At 40.4% G+C, this 18208-nt stretch overlaps 1 protein-coding gene across 1 annotated transcript in view; it reads left to right on the top strand.

The window, feature by feature from the left end:
* Nucleotides 1-79: 79 nt before the first annotated feature.
* The window catches only part of LOC118425861 (LHFPL tetraspan subfamily member 2 protein-like), a 32171-nt gene continuing 14042 nt past the window's right edge, over nt 80-18208 (top strand). Inside the window, exon 1 of the mRNA XM_035834985.1 lies at nt 80-960. Coding sequence (XP_035690878.1) covers nt 588-960 — 373 coding nt within the window. The 5' untranslated portion in view covers nt 80-587. The remainder of the gene's footprint in view (nt 961-18208) is intronic.

The raw sequence follows: 18208 nt of genomic DNA, 5'->3' as shown, positions 1-18208 counted from the left end.
CTGAATATAGATTTCACAATTGTAAGAATCGTCTTTAGTTACGTCCAGAACTAGGTTGGTCGACCAGGTCATGCCTGTTGCTAACGGTCCTCTGTCGGCCAATGATCTGTGTGCATTGCGTGAGTAAGCTGCCAGGGGCAGGTTCTCCTGTAGAGAGCGGGGTATTCCCTTGACAAAACTAGCCCGGGAGCGGTGAAATGGATTATTTTGGAGAGGAGCATGCGATGGCATCACACGGAAGGTCCAGCAGAGAGTTTACAAGGATGTTTTGATTCACTGTTGTATTTTTCTTGCTCCGGAACGGACAGGTATTGAGGTGAAATCGAACGGCGGTGTTGACATGCCGGCTTGAAATCAGTGGAACCAATTTTCTTTTGTTTGAGACACTTGAGCGGGCATTTTATTTGGCCCAGACTTGCACAAGAGCACGCAGGCATGTAAGAAGACTCTCCTGTGCAAGCCCTGTAGTGTGTTACTGCTGTGTCGGTTCACTGCGTCGGACGTTTCGGGAGAAAACTCCGCGATTATCCCGACTTTACCCAGGATTTTGTGTGGAGACAGCGGGTAGTGGACAGGTGTACCGTAAGATGGCTATAGTTGTCACAGTTGTCCAGGTGATCTGGACTTTCTTGTCCGTGTGCACGGCTTTGGCCTGTACCTTCAGTTTCGCCTCTCCTACCTGGTTCATCAAGAACGTCGGCAGACAGCTGGCGAGCTTCGGACTGTTCAGTTACTGTGTCCAGAACATGAGAAGTCGGACCACGATGTGTTTGGGGTACGGGGATGAGTTCAGCTTCACGAGGATCCCTCACGGAGCGTGGCAGGCGGGCTGTGTGCTGTTTGGTGGCGGCTGTGTCATGCTGTGTGCCGCGGCGATCATCGCCATGGCCAGCTGCTGTGTGCCTTACTTCTGCGAGAGAAGAATTAGCGTGTTTGCTGGGTACATGCAGTCAGTTGCAGGTCAGTCTTGTCTTTTCCATACCTATTCTTATTACAATATTTTATTTCGCAGTCCTATTTCCAACTGTTCACTTTCACAGGAGCAAGCTCCATCTCTATGCTAGAGGATAAGACAACGTGGAGCAGCATGGATGCTGACTTCACACCATAGTCAACCAAGTGGAAAGCTGTATAGTTTACTTAGAGATGAACTTTTTTTTGGATCCAAGAGTTAAGAAAGACATTAGATAACATATTAAAGTGTACCCTACATTTATTCTGCAAACTCCAAGCAGATGCTGGGGTGGAAAGTTTTCTAACTTGCTGTTATCTGCTTAGGGACTGTGAACTTTCTTTAATATCCTGTGATGCAAGGCTAGAAGTACTAGTAGTCTACTGAGCTACTATCCTCCTTGGTAGAAACATTCTTTTGGAGACTCAAACCACACCATATCAATGGAGATTGTAAATAAACATACCTTATCAATCATCTAATGTTACATTGTACATCAGAGCATTTGTCATAGATGCAACTTGACACTTCTGTTTTGTTTTTCATCTTTCACTTTGAAGAAGGATGAATGCAACACACTTGCTGTCGTCTTTTTATCTTTACAGGAAGAATGCCTTGTCGTAGGCTGTCAGCCATAGTAAATGCAAAATAAAGAGATGCCAGTGGGCAGGTTGTACATTAAGCCATGATGAATTTGTCGATATGCAATAACTTTTTCATAAGTCCGCCCGTTTGTTCAATGTGCATGTCTTTCAAATATTATGTGTTTTTTTATGAGGTGCTAGCTCCATTACAGAGCAATGTGTTCTTGGCTGTCTCCAATTTTGGTCAGTGACCTAGCTGCCTACTCAAGCTATGCCACTGCTGCACAGTAAACAGCTTTCCCATGGGAAGCCTGGCAAATTGCTGGCATTGAAACTATGACAGAAAGAATGGCCATCATAGCATTGCAGTGAAGCAATGTCTTCCTATGGTATTTCCACACAGTTCCTGGTCACAGTGTACAGGATTTGTTGTATGTCATTCCAAAGATGTTCTGTCTTGTCAGGTATGTGCACCAGTCTACCATTAGCTATACCCCAGTAGGATTGTTTTCACTTCAACATAAACAGTTGATTTAACAAAATGTTCAGTTAGCTCACAGCATAAACACACACTTTGATATTCCATACTCCATGATGTCCCTTATATATATATTTTTTTATAACTCCTTATGCAGATGAAAGGTATCATTTCATTTTTTTGCCAAATGCAATATGTCATTTCAAGATTTAATTCTATTTGTGACTTTGAAATGAGTCCAATCATACTAGAGCTGTTGCCATGGAAGAAATATTTGACTGAGAAGCCTTAATTTTCCAAGTAAATTGGAAGAAAATTACTTCTTGGGAGGGAGAAATTGCCATAATGCCATTAAATATTCCATAACATAGCCTGGTAGACAGTCCTGCCAAAGTGATCATATTGGCTGCAAGTTAGATTATATGTATACCCCTCTGTGCGAGCCTTTTACCAGGCTAATGCTTTACCATCCCATGCATGATTGAATTTCCAGCACCTCTCCCCCACAAGTACTTGGGGGAAAATCATATCCCAAAGGTATAAAAATATGTACTCATAAATGACATGTGTACCCAATCCAGGTGTTTGCATATGATTGACGAGAGGGTGAAAAGCTGTATTGACAATCAATGTAATTTGAAGGAGGCAGCATTGCAAGCTTCATTATAAATCCATCCATAACTATACTGTGGTATTGATTTTCTTTTTCACTTATTGGAGAGAGTACCAGCTGTTTTGATGGCTTTTGTTGTGATGCATTTCAAGTGTCTAGTGCTGAGTATGAGGCTATGAGTTTATTTGTAGTTAAATCTCCAAACAGATGTATAATCAGGCTCCCTGTATTTCCCTTGTGTTTAAAAATCATTTTCTTTTATTTCTAGCAGCCAGGACGGAAAATACCTTTCGAAAAAATATCATAAAACACTGAGCCAAACATCTGCTTGGTGATTATGGTATTCATAAATGATAGCAATTGTGGGAAGGCACATGGTAATATACAGATGAGCAAACATTGTGTAACCATATAACAGTGAATTGGACAACTTCTACCAATAGTTGACTACTAGTTAACATCTGGACTGGAGAAATATTTCAGATTCCTGTAGAAATGTTTCACTTTGTAAAAAGTTGGGTTTGTAACAATAGTGGGACCTGCTCATTATTCTGAAATGAGAGAGTCCCCATCAGATTACCCCGAAAATAAGCAATTTCACTCCAGTTTCCCAATGCAAATTTCCTTCTAATAGATCAGGCTTCTGCTGTTGATTTAAAGCTTGTACAGGCAGGAAATTTCACTTGACCCAAAGGAGGCTGGGTCCCTCTTCTGAGACACCCAGTTTCTTGTAAAAATAACTCCCCAGACACCCCAACACCCACCTATTGTATCTGATTAAAGAACTTCCTGGGGTTTCAAGACATGATTTCCTGAAGGTCTTCCTTTGTAGGAAGTTACTTTTGAATGGTATCTTGTCTTGGTCGAGGAAACTTATGCAAACATAGCTTTTTTTAGGACATGTCATTGGTGTTTGGTGTACATTTTGAAATGGCTAAAATCAATAAACTGAAAGGTACAATGTTAACTGAGAAAACATCAAATCTATACCCACTCTTACTACTCTAGTACATTTGTTCACTTTGTCAGGCATTTCTGAGCCACATGTGCACCAACATATTAGTAATCATAAACAGCACCCCCTTCCCAGCTTTTCTGCTAGGATGAATTCTGATTTCTCACTATGTTTTGACAAGCCAATGACTAATGTTCAAGATTTCATCTGTCTGCATTTGATCAATAAGATTAGGTCCTATCATATGCTGTTATAACTGTATGCATGAAAATAAGATACTAGTAATGCTTTCCTAATCCTTTCGTTACCTACTCAGAGGAGCCTGGCTTATGTGGCGTGCCTTTTGATTAGCTAATATATATCTCTTTAGATTTTGTACCTGTCCTCTCGAGGGGTCACATGAATAATGTATTCGATTTTATTTATTCAATGCAATGTACTCAGTAGGTTGAATTTTGTCAAAAGACTGAGATTGCAAGTCTTGTCAAAGTTGAATATTTAGGCTCAGTTGCCAGAAAGTATGACTTGAAAGGAATTCACTACATATGTAGCCATGCGATTCCAAATGTTCCCGGAAATTTTCAGAAGATCTGTTTGGACCATTTTTCACTCAGTGTCTATTATTATTATTCCCCAAGCAGAAGTTGTAGTCGGTTGATTGGCTGGTGGTGGCAGTGATTTTTACCTCTGAGTCTGACTCCCTTACAGAAGGGGAAAAAAATGCTGCCTCTATAATATCATGTAGCACCCCCCCACCACCGCCACCTCTGCTTGGAGAATACTCTGCATCCTCCTTAACCTGCCTCCTTTCTGCATCCTCTCATTAGACAAGCATAGAAGTGTTCTGCACATCAAAAACAGGTCTCTCAAACAGTCACATTGTGCTATTCAAGTCATCTATGAACCACATAAAGACACAAGGAGCCGGCAATCATACGTAATGGGATTCTAATTTGGCAGGAAAATCACCAGTGGAAAATCCATCTGTTCTGCCAGAGTGTATTGTCCCCACCTAGCATCTGCTGGGTATTGATCTGTCATAAAACTGTCAGACTTGAAAATTAGGACTTCAGAAACCAATAGTTGTAGTGCATGCCAGTGATTCTTGTATAAATGTACTTGGAAGCAAATTAAAAGATGAATCAAGACATATTATCTCTTATTCATTATATAATTTTACCTAGGATCTGCCTGAAACTTTCTTGCTCATGATTGTAATTTACAACTGGAGCCCATTTACTTGCAGAATGGGACCAGTAAAAAGGGGTCTGGTTGGGTTTTCTCAAAAACCTGTTTATTGAAAGAATTCAAGTCTAATCTCATATCTGGAACTTTCTTTATTGGTTTCTGGGACAAATAAGAGTTTTCACTTAAGGACATCAATAATTTTCATTCAAACAAGGTCTGATGTTTTATTAACAGATTACTAGTATTGAAAAGGCTTGACTTTGGTCATTTGCCAAGAATGTGTTTTTTGGTAGATGAATGCAAACCAGGTTTGAACCACCACCAGTGCTGCCCTAGAAACTTGCTCCCTAGAGAGCGCAGACCAGGGACACCTATTGGTTCCCAATCTAAAGTATCTAGATGGGGTCATAAGGCCACATAGATATCATCTAGATAGATTGAGAATGATTCATTCAATTGAAGATTATTTCCCAGTCATAAAAAGTGTTAAGTTGTGATGAAAAGTTTACAGTAACATAAATGAAGTTACACCAGTGTGGTTTTGTCAGGTTTTAATATTGATATTCCCCCGAAAAGAAAGTCTTGTTAGTTTTGTTAACCACAAAGGACACATTGTTTGTTTAGGTTGAACTTTCTGTCAGACACTTTAGTCCGCTCATGTGAAGTACAAAGGAAGTAAGGCTGGCTGCATGTCAAAGGACAAACACTAGCATAGAATTACCAAGTTTTAGGGTCAATGTCAAAATAATGTTTTCTGAAAAACTGCCAGTCTGTCTTTTGAACTGAGTTTGTCACACCTGTGTAAGGAACATGTATGTTAGACTGACACTTGTTTTTAAACCAGTAGATATCCCATGTTCCGTGGCATTTCTAAATATAAAGAATTAGTATTCATACTGTAATAGATTGACCTGTCTGTTTCTATGAATTATCAATGAAGGTAGTTGTGTCCTAATTATCTTGTTATGAAATTTCAATGTGTTTTTTTATATCTACGGGCCTGTCTGTATAATGTTCATGTGGGTACTGAAGGTTAAAAATGACACGAAAGGTCACATTTTTCCAGTGTCTGTTGATGGCTACAAATCAAGCCAAGTTTGAAAAATAGCTTGGATATCTCAACACTCATCAGTAGACTATGATTAATGTAAGGATGGCATCTAATGTAACTGTAGTTGATGCTCATATGATGCCTGTGGGCTGATATAAAGTACAGCATACTCAGCTGGTTTTGCACTCAACTGGTGTCCAACACAAAGTATGAACACTGTCACAGTATATTCTCATTTTGTTCAGTCAAACTTGGTAGAGGCGGAAGCAAAATGTACTTGTAGGATGGGATACTTGATGGAGGTAAACCAGGTTTGAACCACCACTGTGCTGTACCTCGGATTGCACTCGTTGTCCAATAAAGACAAGAAGAGTCATTGTACTTTGTAGTACTACATGTAGAAACATGTCCATCCAAAGCTCTGCTAGAAAGATCATGGGCACCCCTTGCTTCAGTGTGAAGCATGACCGGTGATGATGTAGATGTAGACTGTTCTTGTTGGATGCATGAACCTTTCCAACCTGCAGGACTGATGTCAGACTGTTATCTCTGTGCCAGACCTGTGTGTCTCCAGATTAGTACATTTCCCCAAGGGAAGGATTTCGATCTCTGAAATGAATCTGGCATGGAGGTTGGGATGAACATGGCAATCTTGGACATGAATCCGGTGTGGAGGTTATTGGCATATTGAAATATTTCTGGCCCTCTCATGGTGTGCAGGTATTGTGGTAAACTATGAAATGTGAAATAAAAATATGAGGTAGTTGTATTGATCTAAAAACTTACTTGTTTTCTGCCCATTTAGTAAGTTTCAAGGGAGGGGGTTGACTGATTTTTTCTGATATCAACACGCTTCAATAAAACTATGAAAATGTAATTCTTTGAATATTCATATCAATCCATTTAAGCGTAAGTAGACAAGTGTTTAAATAATTTAATGTACACTTCCTTCAAGTCCAAACCTACATGTACATGATGCAACTACCTTGAGAAAAGTGAAGCAGAATAAACAAGCAATCGAAAAACACAAATGGCTTCTGAGAGGCACGTAAGCCGCAGGCATGCCTCCGTGGTCCCCTTGTTTATCCATTGTGAGGTTGCTAAGCTGTGATGTCCATTGTGTGCGGTATTTGGGTCCTGATGTTTTGGCATGTATGGTGCCCAGCATGAAAGTTACAGGCTTTATGTACCCTGTGTCAATACCCCATTCACATGCATCTGCTGCCTTCTAGTGCTATTCTGTAGTGATGTGTTACAACTGCATTTCTTCAGGGCAATATCAATTCTTATTGTGGTTCACCTTTTAAAGGAGAAAGGCGTCGTTTTTTTCATATGAACTGCCATCCACAATTCAAGTTTCCCCCATCATCACATGATCTCTAGTACTCTACCCCATTTTGTACATTCCATGCTCATCTACATCTAAGAATTAAAATTTGTGTTTCACTGTCATTCAGTTTGTTTCGTTTTCCTAGAAAAACAATCAAGACAGCTTAGCCTAATTAATTAGCTAGAGATAAGTAATTAACTGAAAACTGATTAGTTCTTAACTGCTCTGACAGTTTACACAAAATTGTTACTCTTGCAGTTACTAGAAACACGATTTTTTTATTCTACTGTGATTTAAGTATTTTGATAGAAAACAATGTCTGATTTATTTTTGCCCCTATGGTGGCTGTAACATTGATGATGCACTGGCACTAGTGACAGCGAAAAGCCATTATTAGAGCCACCCTTGAGGCATGCACTAAATAAATAATGTGTCTTGGGATGACAGCCTCCGCATGAGTTATGTCTAGTCATATTCTTTTTGAAAAAAATCATCATCGTTACTTTGGTCCTTTGTATCACATTCCTCAAGACTTGCTAACTTAGCATTTCAAAGAGGTTATTTATAGTGGAACGAGGAGAACTTGATATTTGTTTGCAAACATTTCCTTTTCTGTATAGAAGGATACTTGTGTAACTGCCACTCTAGGTACTCCATACATACTTCAAATCACAGGTTCACACATAGATATACACGATACCATGTACGTTTGGATCAGTTTTTGATTTGGTATCAAAATTGATGAGGGGAGTGAAGCATCATCAGCTAAGCATTCAGACTTGATCTTGTAAGCTGCCCTGGTTTGCCCTTTCCTATCCAATCATGATCAGTTAGGTCATTGCAGCCTCTTTGATCCAACCTCCTCGCCACCTTTCATCAGAATACTTTCACTGCAGGCAAATCTTAATTTTAGATCATAAATCAAAATGTACATGTATCCCTCATTAGACCACGCATTAGGCTGGTACACAGTACATCCCAAGTTGAATCCCTACTAAATCACACAAATTCCCAGCAATCAGCATTTGGATTTCAAGGACAACTGTGAAACTCATTAGTGGTATTTGGTAACCAAAGTTTGCAGGAAAAGTATCTGCCTTTTTGTTGCTGATTAGGACTGGAGCATGAAACTGGCCCTGCCTGTTTATCTCCTGCTGGGAGGGATTTCTAAATGGGGCAAAGCACACAGGGGGGGGGGGGGGATGGGATAAAAAGGTAGTGGTTACTCAGAGCTGGCTAGATGTTTGGGGATAATCTCCAAGCAGATCTGACAGTGGCAAGGCATTATTATCCAAGGGTGAACCAGCACCTTTTGGATACTGGTTAGCCCTTTGCATACTGCCTTACCAATGATAGATCTGCTTGGAGGTTAGGTTGGAGAATCAGTGCAATGGATATGATGCAATCCCAATTTTTTAGGATTCTGGCAATATTTTGGAAAGAAAGCCAATTGATTTGAGGTTGCTACTTCATCTCTTTGTTTGGATTCAGTGTTTCTTGAACATAAGACCAAGGAGGTTAAAGATAAGACTAATGTCAGCCAAGTGTTTGCTAAAGCTGGTTTTCTTAGACCCTGATGATATCAAAAGCCCGACCAGCAGCCACAAATCCTACACTGAAGGCCTGTACTAACTTGGGTGACTGATGTACCTATGGATGTAAGGAGGAATTGGAAGTAACTGGGTCAGCCCTGATGAAGTAGACAGGGCCAACAAAGGCCACCTTCAGCAGCAATGAGATTGTAGTTGAACCGTTGATAGAAGATGAAAATGGGCATTGCTCAAAGGCATACCTACCTTCCGGGTTGCTGTGGACACAAATTAAAAGATGTTGTTGTAAAACTAAAAGTGGACTCCAAGGAGATCAAGGCATAGCAGGGACATTGAATTGAGTCACAGGAACTCAGATTTTCAAATATGATTGTCTTGAAGGGACCAATAGTCAGGTGCAAATGTGTCCATATGCTTTCATCGCTTGGGTTTACCTCGCAATTTGTTTTCACTCACTTTGGATGAAATCAAACCAGCTTAAAATCAATTGCTCACCAACAAGAGAAATCATGTTGAAAGTACAGTCAAACCTGCCCAAGACGACCACCCGGGGGACTGGAAAAAAGTGGTCGATTTGGACAGGTGGTCGTTGAGAAGGGTATCGACTCAAAACATGCCCGATGCAAACTATAAATGGTTTCCGTTGTGCTTAATGGCAAATAGAAAGCACACTGCACGCACGCAAAGAAGCGAGGTCTTTAATGTCAAATACAACACGCACACTGTAAACTGTAAACTTAACCCCCAAATCCGACGCAAACTGGTCGATTTCGGCACAAAATCGCACTAGTTATCATCAAAAATCGATGAAAACCTCAATTTTGAAAATGATGCGGTCATTATGGGTCCCAATTTGGGCCGGTCGCGGTCGCGTTGGCCAGGTGGTCGTTGAGAAAAGGTCGCTTAATGCTTACGTCAATGGGAAAATAAATCGGGACCGAGAAAAAGCGGTTGAAATGGCCAGGTGGTCGCTGAGAAGAGGTGGTCGCTCCGGCAGGTTTGACTGTACTGTATTTATAGTATGTGTTATGTTATGTTACGGGAATACGCGTATCATCCTCTGTAACAGCATGGTAACAAGTAGTTTATTAGGAAAGTCCAATCCCAGCTACTCTGCTTCTGAGAAATATTGGATACCTGAATGATGTCAGGGCCAAACATTTGAATAGGGATGGGTGCCAGACTATTCTACAGATGGGCAATAAGAGAAGTGGTCTAGGGCTAGGAAAGGATGGATACCAGGCAAGGAGGAGTCACCCAGAGGTATAGGAATGATGACCAGGAACATCTAGATACCACAAAAGAAACATTTATCTCTGTCATGTTTAGTCTGGTTCCAGTCTGCCCCCCTCTGGTAGAACCAAATAGAAACAGTTCTCCCCTATGCAGGCCATGTGCAGGCCATCAGGCTTGATGTACCAGTGTAATTATCAAATATATTGGGATGAACCTCACACAAAGGGGACAGTGTCCAGAGGAGGACTCCTCTGTGAGTCAGGCCAAAGGTTACACCCCTGTAACTTTTAGTACCTCAGAAATATGCATGGAGTTTCCAGTTGATCTAAATTACTTTTTATTAAAAAGCCACCAATGTATCAGTCAATCTGATTTATAACTTAGTAAGTTATCTTGTACATGTACAAAAATGTACATCATCACTACATGTGTGACAAGGTCATTGGCAATTATGTGGACCTTGAATTGATAATATTCATGGATTTTTTATGGATTTCAATGAAAGGCCTACTGTGCTTTTTAAGGTTAAGATACATTTAGATATAAATTTGGCAATCAAATGTTGGAATGTTGATCACACTTTCCAATTTTTCAACACCTTTCAAAAATGACAGCTATTAAAAGAATAATTTTTGATTTTTACTCCCTCTCCTAGCTTTGGAACAGACTTGTATAAACCAAACATGTACTTTGGAAGAAATGTCATCACCTGTCCATAACCTGCTACATAATGCCATTTGCATGTTTTCAAAGTGTTTTAAGTCACTCAGATCCTCAATGAATGTGGCCAGTGTGCTGTATGAACAAATAATCTTTGTGGCGACAGTCCTGTTTATATTGAACCAGCCTGACCAAATCCTTTGCAACTCTTGCATTGCAAATTTTTTTGTTAGTGTCCAGCCTGGTGTGTTGGTGGCCAGAAAGCACCTGAATTGACAGATCAAGGGAACGCTTTGATTATAATCTCTCAATGAGAGAAGTGGGAGAATGCAGGTGCATTTGGTTTTGTTTGTTCACAGGATTTGAAGGGCTTTGGGGTTCTCAAAGTAAGACAAGAAGAAGTAGCTATCCAGGAGATTCCAAGTCTGTGCTGGGGGATAAAGGGCTGAATGTGCCTTTATAGCCTGATTAAATCTCGCTTATAGCAGCCCGCCAAACATCTGCCGGCCCACTATCGCGGGGAGGGGCCAGTTAGAGCCCTGGACAGCGGAGTTTGTGTTACACAGACTAGTGCCTTTACAATTCTGTTATCTAACGTACGTCTGCTTAGAGATTAAATGCATGCTCAACCAATTGCAAAGCAGATCCTATGGTAGCATAAGATGTGTCAAAAGCTGGCAAAGGAGTTTAGTCAGCCTGCAAGTGTGCATTGGTTTTGGTAGCTTTGGTAGCTCCCAGACCGGCTAAACTCCATTTTGCCAGCTACGTATGATCTTCTTGAAGATTGACTACAGCGTCACAGTTGCCCTATTAGACATGTAAATTATCCACATCATCCTTGCCAAGATCAAACAAAAACAGGAGGAGGAAGTTAAACACCCACGTCCCCCTGATGTCCTTGTTAAGTAGGTGCTAAGTGGAGACAATCCCCCAGCTGCTTGAGCAGTCATTACCATGGGTAAATATGCAGTTTTCACAGACACACAGGAAAGTGTGGGAGAGGTGAGGCTTCCCATCAGTCATCCCCAAAATAACAGGTCTGCCTGGAGACACGTCCTCTCTGGCATCTTCTGAACAAGATTTGATTTTGAAAGTGTACCATTTCAGAGATTTTGCCTCCTGTGTTGGCAAAGCAGCCCTATTTTCCCATAGAAGGCCTTGTCCCATGTTCTATTACGTGAAAGTTAGGGTGTAATCTATTATCAAACGGATCAAAGGCATACTGTTATCAAACAGATCATTTGGAGATAATCGTAATCCATTTGATCACAGAGGAATTTGGTATTTTACATTGGCATCCAGGTTAGGTCTCCTCTACTAGTTCTACTTTGCTGAAGGTATTCCTCCCATAAAATGTGCCTAAACCATGAGATATCTTGGTGTGATCCTTGGTTCAAGGGCTGAACAGCTAGCTGTTTATAATATAGAAAGAAGCAGAAAACATGGCAAAACTTTGCCTGAAACATTGAGTGAAGCCTGCCTACACAGCAGCTTCCACGTTTGGACTTTCAAAACATTTACTACCATCAGAGGTCAACCGCAGGGCAAAGAGAAAGCTATAACTCCTGTCCCTATTTCCTGTAGAAAGCCTGGAAAAATATCCTCAGGAGGTGCCCTAATGCCCCCAAGATCCTAAGGATTATGGAGATAAAGATAAGAACCCTTGTTTGGAAATTGGAAGGAAGTTCTAGACCTCTAGTGGCTACCCGTTAAGAATGACTATGGGATAGGATTTAGTTCAAATTATTCTAGTTCAAACTTTTTATAAAGCAGTGTAACTGTTTGTATGTTTAGTTAGAATTATATTTCTTCTTAATCTTACCAGTACAAACATTACAGCTGCAAGATTTCAAACATTTCACTGTATGCTAGATGGGACTGGCCCTTTCCATTTGGGTCTCGGGACAATATAGCTTCAGCAGCATTAGCAATTCCTAACAGGTAAGTCACTCTAAAATATGTCAATCAGATATTGATGGCACTATTGTTGGGTGTCCTATCAGACCAAGTAATTTATTACTTCCAATTTTTCACACCTTTTGATGTACGGCAGTATAATGAAATACCTTGGGGCCTACCTATTCTTATCATTAATGACTTGAAAAGAACTTTAGAAGCTGAGGAACAAAGGGAAAAGCTCCTTAGGTGCTTTGGAATGAGTATTATATCGTTAATCTCACTACCTGGTCTTGACCCCTGTCAAGCTCATAAATTATTTGAGTTATCCTGCAGTTGATTGCTTCTCTCTATTCACTGACTTCAATACATCAAACTGGCAGATTCAGGTGTCATATAGCCTTGGGTTTATTTGGTTTGGCAAGGCACAGATAGATGGCTGCTGCACCTGATGTGATTATTCATGCTTCCATAGGTTCAAATATAGTGCAGGCTGACATCTTTATGATGTAGGTAGCATTCATTTCCATTTTCTGTGGAAAGGTTCTGTATTAGAAGGGCTTTGTCACTTAGGGTTGAACTTGGAAGGCACAGTTGTTTGGCTGTAGATCACTGGTGAATACCTTTTGTGTAATCATTGACTTGGATTAAGTTATGACACAGTTTTAGATATGATTTTAGCTGATATATATTCCCATACTTATACATGGAGAGGTACTGATTCATGAATCAGCACCTCTCCATGTATAAGAATGGGACAGTCCATGGTAATCACTGAGACCCACTCACCGTACCTCCCATATAAATTTTACATTCATCTCACAGAGCAGGCATTATGTTGTATATTTCATGGTTTCCAGTTTAACTAAGTGCTCCATCAAGCTATTAAAGTTGGCAAGGCTTGGAATGAAATTGCCTGACGCTATCATTTCCTGTTAATATTGCTATGATTTCTATTACTATGGGTTGTATACCTGTCTGTGTTGTAGTGATGTATTGATATTAATTGTTTTTCCTTAGTGTTGTTGTCAATTAAGTACTTTGTAGTCTGATACTGGATGTGGTAAAGACATGCACTTAGGATGATACACCTACATGTATGTAAAACACACACACTTATGGTTACCACGCACATAGCACATAAATACATACGCACATACAGGCACACACATACTCAAGTCAGGCACACATGGACAGATTTTACTGCACATGTATCTGCAGACTATATGAGTGCCTTCTTGCTGGAAATATGTTTAACATCCATTTATTCTAGTTTCCTGCCATTATATCTAGTACCATAATCTACCATGAATCTTTGAGGAAATGTAGACCATTTAAGAGCAGTCGTCTGAAAGTTTGGGTCATTTCGAAGTGCACTGACAGTAGTTATGGGTAGTCTGGGCTACTTGTGGGAATGAATTTCAGGATGAAACAAAAGCTTTTAACCTTGGAGAGTTCCCTTCTCTGTGACCTCCATTTATTTCCTGGGATGTTTTTGCCAGCCTTGGCAGATGGAATTGTCAGGATACCTGGAAGTGTATCAACCACGAGGTTGATTTGTCATTAGGATGACCTTCCACTTGGAGTCTCTCGGGCATCCAAGTGAGCAATGAAGAAAATCATCACAAGTAATGCATGGTTCGCTTCTGTTATTACATTTTTTTGTTTCTGAGGCACGATCTACACACAGTTTTTCCCGATATCAGCGAGCCTACAACCTCTCGCCGACAGCTTTTTTTCATCGTCTAGATGGAACTACTATATCGCCATTTAATATGATATTGGGAAAATTTCTCCCGAAAGGTCCGGACGATTCGTACGATACCTTACCGATAGCTTAGCAGGGGTCCCCGACAGTTTCGCGCGCGTGTAGATGCTTCCCGACTTCGGGAAGGCTCATTAGCATATAACGCAATTTGGAAAATCGCGCTATATGTTTATGACTGCAAGCGCCATGGGTGTCCGGCCCCCTACGTTCTAGATCCCTCCCGACATCTCCACAGATATCGGTAAAAACTGTGTATAGATTGGGCCTAATAGCTGTTTACTAGTTCTAGTTTACCCAGATATGACTGAAACTATATGCACCATATAACAGTCTTTAAAGAGTATAGTACAGCATTCTGTCATATATGCGTGCGACAGTACAGACTCAATAATTCAATAGCGACATTTCAGCCAAAAGCAGTTTATAGATTTTTACTTCATCTACCAGATGTTTCCTACTTCAAAACCTCCCCTAAGTACCCTTCTTACATATGGGAGGTTTTGAGCCAACTATGTTGTGTTTGATGATGACTGTCTGTGATATCAGGTCAATAGTCTATTCAGGGCTCGAAATACTTTTTTCTGCATACCTGCACTGGTGCAGGTAACATTGAAAATTACCTGCACCACACAAATTTTACCTGCACCACTCTGAATTTAGGAAGTACTAAAATTGTTTAGGAACAAATGCTATTTTTTCTCTTATACTTTATAGGTAGTAACATTCAATGCAGCTAATAACAATCCACATACATTTACATCATATGACATGTATGTATAAAACCCAGTACATGGACCAGTGCAGGTTAGGTGCAGGTAGACACCAGAAATACCTGCACAGCTCCAATTTCACCTGCACTATAGTGCATATGCAGGTAGTATTTTGAGCCCTGCTATTACTTAGTGCAGCTAGACAGATGTATGGCTATATAGCAGATAGCACACTGTCTGCTTAGGTTATACTGACTTCTGTCAACCAGCTGTCAGAAATGGTCTGTAAATGTTTCAGACATACCAGTAACTTGTACAAGTAAATTAGTCTTACATTAATTCAGATTGTCAGCATCAAGAACTTCAATTATAATAACATGATACACATTTATGAAAGTTTAGAAAACTCAACAAAACAGATTGCAAATGTCAATGTCCAGCATGCCTTGTAAGATTTGATGTAAAGTTACTTTGTGAAAACATTGAATTATGGTAATTTGGCTTTTTTCAATAAGATTCAACCATCAGCAACTGCCTTTCTACTTAGTGCTGCAATACTAATAGCCATTTGTTGACAGGAAAGTAATGTGGAATGCATACCACAAGCCTCAATACAAACAGTACTTTACTTTTGACATTATACCAGACCAATTAAGTCTACCTGATAAATCTTCCAGTGACCTTTTAACCCCTCTCCCCTTTACTTTAGATTGGTCTAGCCTTGGCCAATTATGTCCTTCCTTCCTTCTTTGAAGTTGAAATTCTGATTTGTGTATGAAATATCCATATCATTTCCTATCATACTATTAACTGTTTTTGAAAACCTTTTTCCATTTAACATAGTCAACTGAAGAAAGGGAACAAGCAGATGAGAATATCATAGTTAGAACTACTGAATCAGATATTAGTTAGAATATAGAAGTTCAAGATCATGCACTCCAATGAAGTAAATTAAAATGTGTCAAACAACGCTGTAAAATGTGAAGAAGTATTTTAACTTAAGAGGATGGGCCCTCAATGCTGTTGACATTTTTGAAGAGGGATTCTGTTTCCAGTTTAATTGACCATAAGATATATGGGTCTGACTGACACACCCTCCTGTTGACACAGGTTGTTCTAATCCTAAACCAATCTGAGGCCCACTTTACATTACGCTTTTCGCGTTAGCGGTAAATTCCCCGTTATCGGGACGCCGCTATCGGCACCTCTTTAGACACACCGCCCGAAAAACTGACAGGACACCCGCGGCGCGCGGTGGATTGTAAAATCTTGGTGAAATTCTACCTGTTAAGATCGCAGTTTTTTTTAGCTGCACGTTGTTATATTGAACAACCGTAAATTTTTTGTTTGCGTACCGCTACCAAGTGATTGAAAATTCAAATACGTGACTTGCATGAGAAATACAAGTCCCTGTCTACGTTGTTGTTTCGCTGACACTTCCGGTAACTTCGACCACAAAATTTTCGATAAAAAAGCACTTTAAAACCCTTTCAAAGCGAACTGTTTGATAGAAGATCCCTTTCTTTCAGTGATGACCTGCTAAATTATGGCTACGTACTGAAATAACCGTGATATACGCATAATTCCTGCAGGTATAATAACTACCTCGTACGTAAAAACTCAGCAGTTCATGTAGCGGGAATTTCCCCACCAATGTCATAGCAACGGCCACCACTGTCATAGCAACGGCCAATCGGAGACGCGTAATGGGGTTACTTTATACAAAATTTGCAGAGATAGCGGCTTCTGGTTTCGGTACAACGTAACGATGTATTGCAGGAGAAATTATTTGGAATCGAACTTGTATATTTTTTTAAAGGTCTTCCACGAAAATTGTGCAAAAATAGGTCGTCCAAAAATGTGAGAATGAGACTATTTTTCGCTGACATCCCGCCTGCTTTGAAGGTTGACTGCAGACCCGATTGACGTAAGAGCCTGCGTAGGTGGCCATTACGGAAAAGGCAGGCCGTGAAAACTATTTTTTCTGCGTAGTTCGGGTTGATTTTTGGGTTGACATTCATTCTACTAGTATATAAAAAAGTAACTATCGGAAGACTGTTTTCTTATCACTGTATTCTTACCCAGCGTTATGAACATGATCGCTGCTGGCAATTTTCCTCCAATGTTTTGCAAATCTGTACCTACCATTTTCGCGCCATATGCTAATAAGCACGCGCTTTATGCTAAACGTCTAAACCCTGACTCCCGCTAACGCGAGCCCGACGTGTTCTCTTTATACGCAGTTTGGCGTTGACGGGGACTCCCGCTGAGCCTACGGCCGTACGCTTCGGAGTGGACGGGAGAAAATTTGGCGTTAGCGGGACTACGTTAACGGGAACTCTCTTTACACGGGGCTCCCGTTAACGCAGTCCCGCTAACGCCAGTCCCGCTAACGCGAAAAACGTAATGTAAAGTGGGCCTGAATCTGAGCCAACTGTTCCTTTACTGTCACCTGAAGGAGTTGTCTTATCTTATCTCATCTTGTCTCATCTTATCTTACCTTATGTTACAGGTCTGATGACAAGTAAACCAGAGAAGAGTACCTAGTCCTGCAATAATTTGCCTGCAGGCTTTGAAACAAATCTATATTAAAGGTCTTGTGATAATTTTCAGTATTTCCATAACAGGAACCTGAAACTTCCAATGACAAAAGACCATCAACATTCCACCAAAATGTGCACTAGAGGGACAAACATTAACTAACCCTTTTACATTACTTCAGAGCACTGTTTGTCACTTATGCTTCTGGATTATCATTTTGATTTAACTTTAAGATTTCTTATCAGGAAAGTGTTCATCATTTCCCATGTAGCTGAGGTGTACAATAACTAACCTCAGCAGATGATACACAGTTTGTGCCTGCAATCTACCTCAGGGCATTAAGAATGTTCAACACCAGCCCTCCCAAGTAGAATTATGTGTTTGTGGTTGAGCTTGAAGTGTGTTTAGTTCTGTAGATGGTAACATTTCCCCAGGAAGAGACTAAACATGTCCTGTGTTGTAAGACAGTCCAGTCGCAGGGCCGTGGGAACATGCCAAACTCCCAAGGATATGACTGATGTAAGAGGGATGCCATTAACTTTGGAATTCACTGTCCACACAGCTAGATTATTGGGGAGATATGGGTTGCCATGGCAACAACCTTTGGGTCAAGTGAAAAATAGGACATGTGGTCTATATTTGTACCTTCACTCCCACTTACAGAAGGTATTAAGGGTCCAAATGTCAGGATTCTTT

Source organism: Branchiostoma floridae, chromosome 11 (genome assembly GCF_000003815.2).
Source record: "Branchiostoma floridae strain S238N-H82 chromosome 11, Bfl_VNyyK, whole genome shotgun sequence".
Lineage (NCBI taxonomy): Eukaryota > Metazoa > Chordata > Leptocardii > Amphioxiformes > Branchiostomatidae > Branchiostoma > Branchiostoma floridae.
The sequence above is the reverse complement of the archived record's forward strand: the minus strand, read 5'-3'. Positions and strand labels throughout refer to the sequence as shown.